Source organism: Excalfactoria chinensis, chromosome 8 (genome assembly GCF_039878825.1).
Source record: "Excalfactoria chinensis isolate bCotChi1 chromosome 8, bCotChi1.hap2, whole genome shotgun sequence".
In the NCBI taxonomy this organism is placed as follows: domain Eukaryota; kingdom Metazoa; phylum Chordata; class Aves; order Galliformes; family Phasianidae; genus Excalfactoria; species Excalfactoria chinensis.
The window spans coordinates 12589358-12596719 of record NC_092832.1 but is presented as its reverse complement, the minus strand read 5'-3'; the positions used below and the strand labels follow the sequence as shown (position 1 = coordinate 12596719).

Genomic DNA, 7362 nt, shown 5'->3' with positions numbered 1-7362 from the left:
CTGAATTTTACCTGCCAATTTACTTAATAGTCACAACAACATTACTGATGTTTTCTCGGTTTCCCTTCTTTTAAACTATTTGTTTTGTGTTTTGCCAGATCGCTTGAGGATATTATTGGGGAATGCAGAGAACGAGTGCCCAAATCAGTCTGCCTCTGTTATAAAAGCTGCCCATGTCACTTTTTCCTACTGTCCAAATTACATTCCATTGAGAACCTCTAAGATGTATCTTGAAACGAAACAAAACCACTCCACTGAGTGTAATTGTCAGAACTAAGGAGTAATGGGAAAACAAATATCTTCAGAGAAAGAGGGAGGAAAAAATTCTACAACAAATAAGGACAGACTAGATGTAGAGAAAATGTATTTGTTTATTCATCTACTATTTCCGTCTCCAGGTAACAATCTTTGACTATTCCTAAATTCTGAGATTATCACCTTTCACTGCTACTTCAGACTGGGACCACCACCTGCTTAGAGGCCATATGTCAGCTGGTTACTACCATTGTGCCTCAGCATGAGGTAGTGGCTTGTTTCCTGCTTTGAAACGGGGAAGGCAAGCAAAACAGTTAGGGTTGTTTTTCGGTAGTTATTTCTTAGTCAGCTACAACAGAACAATACAACCTGAGCGATTCAAACCAGTGTAAGACCTACCAATGCTATCATACTGATTTGAATAGAAGGAAGTAGAGTGATGAGGCACTTTTTTCCCAAGAACCTGGTATTACAAAAAGGACTAGCATGTGACTTTCCTCTATGTGATTACACTTTATGGCTGTTCTAAGCGCCATAGCTTTCCTCCATTGTGGAAACAATGAACGTGTTGAATGTTGGGAGCCTTGCTGCTTGCTAGGGAGCCATGCCCAGTGGCAGCTGCCCCTGAAACAGACCTGTTGCAGCTGTGGGACAAGCCATTGATAAGTTGGTTTCTGATGGGAGACCGGGACTAATTTTAGCTCCCCTGGCTGATGAAACCTGTGTACTAAGCAATAATGTTAATGACTGACAGGCACTGCCTGTCTGGCAACCAGCTTTCTGGAAAAGTAAGGCTTTGTGAAGCGAGCTAGAGGTGAAGCCGTGCCTGGGAGGTCAGGCTGTTTATAGTGTTATGCACGGGGTCTGTGAGGTATGGGCAGGAAGTATGTAAGTGATGTGGAAAGGAGAACAGGGTTTTAGGATTGTTGTATTGTTACATGTAAAGGAGAAGGGCAGGCGGACTGTGGTGCTCTAGAAACAGCTAAAAACTTAAATGTAGGCTTTACTATTTTGAAATTGTTTTACTCTTAAAAAGGAATGCTTCAAATTTTGGGCAAGATACTAAGCTTGGAAATCAGCTTTAATACATACACTTTTTTCTGGCTCTTATCTCTCATACTTAGTTATTAACTAATGTTTGGGGGGAAAAAAAAAAGATTGAAACATCAGACTGGTATGCTTTAAAGGGAACAACATCCTGTGAAATTCCCTGGAGATGGGTGTTTCTCTGCTGTGTATGTAGCAACAATATATTTCTGATGGCGGGGACAGGTTATGCATGTCTTCACTCTTGCATACGTGCTGCATTTATGGCCTTGGGTAGCTTTCTATTACCTTTAAAAATTCAGGATTTTATTTCTGTGTGGCACAGTTGGTCAAAACTAAGTCTGTTAGAGTCCATTGGGTTATGCAAAGTGCAAAATAACCCAGATGCATAAAACAGAGGAGCAAAACACTGGGCATTAAGATGCAAAATGTATATTGAAGAAACTCCTTAGCTTTACTCTGCTTTGAGTAGTAATTTCTACTTCCATGTCACACAGCTGTTAAATCACCTTTTTCCCCAGCTTTGCCATTCTCATCCTTAGAGCTGGAAAAAAACAAAAGAAAACAAAGCCACTGTTATTTCAAGTCAAACTTTCTGATACTAAATCACTGTATTTAGAATAATGAAGAATACACGTACCTCCAATGGTGAATCCAGCAGAATAAGCATTGTTTTAGTGTTACAGAAAGAAATTAGTAGAAGGTATTAGTTCTGGTAACTTTATTGCAAAGTGAGCACATATTTAAGAAAAAAAGTATTCCATTATTGCTACTTGAAAATTAACACAGCTCTCCTGTTTTGTTTGCTACCTTTACTAACACGCTGCAGACAGATGGTATTGTCCTTGACAAGATGCTGGCAGATTAAAAGGATGCATGAATAATTAAACAAACCCTTTGTTTAAACTAAACTCCTCAGCTGGAGCTGTAACTGCTTGGAAGCCTTTTTCTTTTATGTTGATGTTCACAGAGAACTTTCCTCTTCCTGGTGCAGTGAGTCAGGGTGGCAGTTAGTCATATTCCTGAATTAAATCTGACAGGGTAATTTATCCGTATAAACATCAGTATGGCTACAGTCTGTGGCTGGATATAAGGTAGGTTAGTTTGAAAGTGATAGTGCAGGGCGGATGATTAAATGTTATGGTTATTTTTAGAACAGCAATATAATGCTTTTGTATGATACGTAAGAGCCTCCCCCACCAAGTTGCTGATCTGAGAATGCAGTAGCAATAATCTTCAGCCCTCTGACCTGGCAGTTTGAAGAGTCCCCCAAAATAGCATCTCTTCCATATACTCTGTGTACTGGGACACAAGGAGGTTAAAGCAGCTGTTTACTTGATTTATGTAGGTCAACAAATGTCCAGCTCAGATTTTGTTTTGAGCACTGAAGTTTGTTGTTGCAAATCATAGAAGCACCTGTGTATAACCTTATGTCATGGGACTGGAGATGTTAAACTTGGCTCTTATCGAACTGAGTACTGTCTGCAGACCAAAGAATTCAAGAGGGTTTGAATTCTGGTTGTTGGTTTGAGAACAATTGGTCAGATATGTCATTTAAAAATACACCAATACTATTGATTTTCTTGCCTTCTGTACAGACATTTTCTTTATTAAAAAGTTTTCTTGCACAGTTCTTAGCACAAATGGAGCAATTGCTCACTGCTTTTCAAGGCTGCGCAGCTTCCAATGATAAAGCTATCTTATGTAACCAGGTACCTGCCAAAAGCCTTGCACTTTTGTTTCCCATGAGGCACTGTTGCATACTGTCTGGAAGCTTTCTTGCCAATTCAGCTTCAGTTGTTGGGTTTTTTTTTTTCCAGTTATCCCATTATGTCTTAGCTTTTGTTCCATCACAGGGGTTTTTATTTTCCCTGGAGAATATTTAATTTTCAAACCATTTGCATTTCTTAAATACAGAGAAAATAAACTCAAATGAAATGAAATGCTAGCAGGATAACTATAGCATTGCTATCCCTTCTCCCTTTGTTATTTCTGAAAGCATGTACCATGCTTATGGGGAAGTGAAACTTGCTACCATATGGAAGGAAGCGGGTGCTACATGTCTGCCACCTTGGGCCCACGCTAAAAATTCTGCATTTAATCCCATAATTTCTCTGTCTAAATCAGTATGTGGAACATGTTACTATGCTTCCAAGTTGTCCTTTGCCATCAACAGCTTTTCAGTAGCTTCCTCTGAAGGTTTGTATTCTCAAAGTAAGGTTGTCATGTAAGGGAACCTCTTTCTTATCCTGTCTGAACTTTTGTGCTTTCCATTCCTTCAGAGACCCTTCAGCGTTTGTTCAATATTAAAATGCTACAATTGCTTCCGAAAGCTTTCCCTGCAGAATTTCAAAGAGGATTACTTTTGTTCTATGGCTTGTTGTTTTAGGAATGAAGGATGAGGGCCAAAAATCATTTTGTTATTTCCCCCTTTTCACTGGTGGTGGTCAGGGCAAACCTGGTTGGCTGAAGCATCAGTGATTGGTTTGAAAACAGTTCATTTCTCTTAAGAAACAATGCTTTGTCATACATTGTTCTAAAAGTGAGAGGCTTTCCTGGTTTTGTTTCATTTTTAGAAGTAGCAATAGGATTATGGGACTGCTTAGGAAAAATTGAGCCATTTCCTGCCTTTTTCCTCAGATCAAACTGCCCTGAGGAGTGATGATAAATAGGGCAAAGAGGAATGGGCACTTCAAGGCACTCAGCTGGAGGCAGTGCTGAATACCAGGGTGTATTTTTGCCTTGATGTCATTGCCTTAACTACTATTAATCAGAATCAGGATTTTTCACAAATGGCTGTATTCTGTTTGGCGTAGTACTTGTAAATAAACAGGTAAGAACAACAGAAGTTGATAGAAGAGTTTTCCAAATGTCTTTGCTAGGTTTACCTCTTCCTCTAAAGTCAGTATTTTTCACAAACCTCCAAAAAGACTTTTCAGAAATTGATTGACAGAGAAAAAAGAAGCTTCAAAAGCTGCTTCTAGGAGGTAAAAAAAATAAGCAAAGATTGTTATAGGCAGAGGTGCTCAGATAACTTGTTTGTGACTTGAAGCAGTGATTAAACACCTGGTGGAAGGCAGGGCTAACCCAGGGGAGCTCAGGTGCATACAATGTGCCTGAGTGATAGGAAGGGATGGAACCAGGAACAGGCTGGCAGTGGGATTAAGGGTATTCCACTGGAGATCCCTGTCTACCTGAGGCCTTCTGAAGGTAAGCAGCTTTTTTTCTTTGTTTCTGTGCCCAGGGCTGTTGCATTTGAGCAAGCCCTCACTTGCTGCAGCCTAGGACTTTGTTGCACTGCTGGCATTGTTGTGCTTTCCACCGCATTACAGTACTTGTGGTTTGTGGTTACTTCTTAGAAACCTCTTTCCCAGGGTCTATTCCACAGAACAGATGATGAATAAATAGTTTTGCTCACAACCAGCTTCTGGATGTTGGGTGTTGATTCTCTGTTCTGTCTATAGATATGTGATGGGGGTAATTAAGAGACTGTCTCCCAAGAATAATGGACTGGAGCAGTTGCTGGAATGGCTTATCTTGCCTGTGGCTGGCCACTGCTGCTTTCAGCTGCTGGCATCGGACTGTTGGCAACAGCTTTTACTTCTAGGAGATTTGGGGAAATGCACAGATGGCAGAATTGGTGCTCAAGGGAAGTGAAAGGTTCTTCTGATTAATATATTGATCTTAACCTGATTGATCAGAAGTGCTAGGCAGCACTGCTGGAGTACTTCAAGCTGTGTTGTGCATGACTGTATGAGGTTGTTGATGCTCCTAATCTGAAAGCACTGATTAACAGCTCTTCCCTGTCAATGCAGACAGTTGCAAAAATACTTGAAATTTCTGTGATATCCAACACCCACCTGACTTCTGGCTTCATTTTTATTGTAAAGAAATACTCATCTGCCACTACTAGGCAGGGTTCTAGGCATGGCCTTGTACTTTTCCTTCTAAATTGAAAAATTACTGAGTATATAGTAGTGAAGAGAGCAGTGGAAAAGAATATAGAAACAGAACCTCTGTTCTCCCTATATTTCAAATACAACACTTTTTTTTTTTTTTTTTTTTTTTTTTTTTTTTTTTTTAGTGTGGAATATGATTGCAGTCTGAAATCTTCTGATCTGTGAATACTCTTAAATGCAGTTTAGTTATATACTTTAAAATGCAGCATAAACGTGCTATTTGTTCTATCACCCTCTCTTGCTATTATTCCTTCAAACTTTATAATAAAACTTAGCAGTAAGAAACAGACACCTTAATGTGAATAGATTATAAAAAAGTGTTAAGAAATAATACTGTTGACTAACCAAATGTAGGGAAGAAAGCTTTCATTATTTCTCAGAACCTATAAAGATTAAGTTAAAGTCAACAACAACAAAAGTTAAAACTTGCATAGATGTTGTCAAGGCAAGGCTGGAAATGTTGAATCCAGAAAAATAATGTGAAGTATAGCTGGTTATTAAACAGCCTTTCTGATTTAACACACAACTCAAATTATGTAGGAAGTACACAGAATGCAGATAGGCACAAAATATTTCCAGTTAGTGTTAAGAAGCAGTGCTGTAAGTTACATAGTAGAAATGAAAGCTATCCTTCTAACTGAGGTAGTATTAATGAATCCTTCAATTGTAACTTTAAATAGGACCACTTTTAAACTCTGAAAATCACAGAGATTCTTTTGAGATTTTCTGAGATTGGTTGTAGTTGTTATCCCCCCAAAAATTTTAATATGGTAACTAGTGCCTTGCTGAAGATGAAACTGAGCAGTATTAAAATGCAGATTAGAATTTGTTAACAAAAGAGAAAAGAAATGATTAACAATTGTGTATTGGTCTGTGAAAAGAAGTACTGAAGTGACTGCTACCAGATAAAGCAGTATAAGTTTGCTACATAAGTGAACAGCAGCGACATGATTTTCTTTTTCTGTTACCTGTTAGTGAAGGATCTTCAGTACCATCTCCAGGTACTTGGCTCTGAAGATGAACACGGCTCGTAGGTGAGCTTAAGCATTCCTCTTGTTCTCGTAGGGAGATGGAATTTTTGTGGGGTGCGTTGTTCATGCTTGTGCCTAGGCTGCTCATGGGGTTTGTCTGTGTGACTTCTGTGGTTTTCCTGCTTGGTGGCTGGTAAACCTGACTGTAGTGGCCAACGGGATGATATGATGGTTTCTCAGATTTGCTATCATCATCGTCATCATCAATGATAACTAATTCTGCACGAATAACCCCATCGTATCTTGTCAACTTCTGGTCTGCTTCTGTGTCATCATCATCAACGCGCTGATAACCCATGAAAATCATTGTAACTGGTTCTGAATCATCCACATAACATGGCACAGCTTGGACCATACGATAATGAACATCTTCCTCATCTTGAGGTGCAGGGGGTGCTTCATTGGGATGACAAGAACTTAAAAACCTTGTTTCATCATGTCTTTCTGTTGTATTGTGATAGGTTCTTAACTCCTCATGTGTAGCATTGTTTTTCTCATTATCTACCATCTTGCTCTCAGGATTAACATGCACTTTCTTCTCTAAATCCGGAAGTATCGGAGAGGGAGATTTTGGCGCTACCTTTTGAAGATTAAGCCCATTCTCTTTAGGTTGCTGTATAAAGGGTTCTGCCACAGGGGAAAATTCAGTCTGACTGCTGAGTCCATTCATCTCTCTTTTGTGTGCGTCTTCCAGTTTCAGTCCAGGGATTAATTTGTCTTTCTGAGGAGTAACTGGCCTGCAGAACTTGTTTGCAAACACAGGCTCATGATACTCCGTGGGAGACTGGGAATTTTTTTCATTTGCCTGCCTTAGAAGATCTTCCACCTCAACAGGAGCAAGTTCATCCATCCTATTTTGTGTTGTGCTGCCATTTGAGGACACAGCATATACTGACTTCCTACCATCATCGTAGACTTTAATTCCTGTCTCTTTAAACTCATTTGAGGGAAGAGGTATTGTTGACAACACTGTGTTTTCGCCTGTCTTCATGTCTTTTTCAACTTTCATTTCCATTGCAAACAATGCTGTTGAAAGAAACAAATACTTAAACTGATGATGCAGCAGCTGT

At 39.4% G+C, this 7362-nt stretch overlaps 1 protein-coding gene and 1 long non-coding RNA gene across 2 annotated transcripts in view; one reads left to right on the top strand and one right to left on the bottom strand.

The window, feature by feature from the left end:
• Nucleotides 1–354: 354 nt before the first annotated feature.
• The window catches only part of PALMD (palmdelphin), a 47485-nt gene continuing 40477 nt past the window's right edge, over nt 355–7362 (bottom strand). Inside the window, exons 8-9 of the mRNA XM_072343279.1 lie at nt 6230–7318; nt 355–1846 (exon numbers count right to left, since the gene is read on the bottom strand). Coding sequence (XP_072199380.1) covers nt 1803–1846; nt 6230–7318 — 1133 coding nt within the window. The 3' untranslated portion in view covers nt 355–1802. The remainder of the gene's footprint in view (nt 1847–6229; nt 7319–7362) is intronic.
• Nucleotides 4449–6925, top strand: LOC140255570 (uncharacterized). Its single transcript, XR_011904502.1, has 3 exons — nt 4449–4512; nt 6237–6295; nt 6812–6925. It is a non-coding gene; the product is annotated as an uncharacterized lncRNA (long non-coding RNA).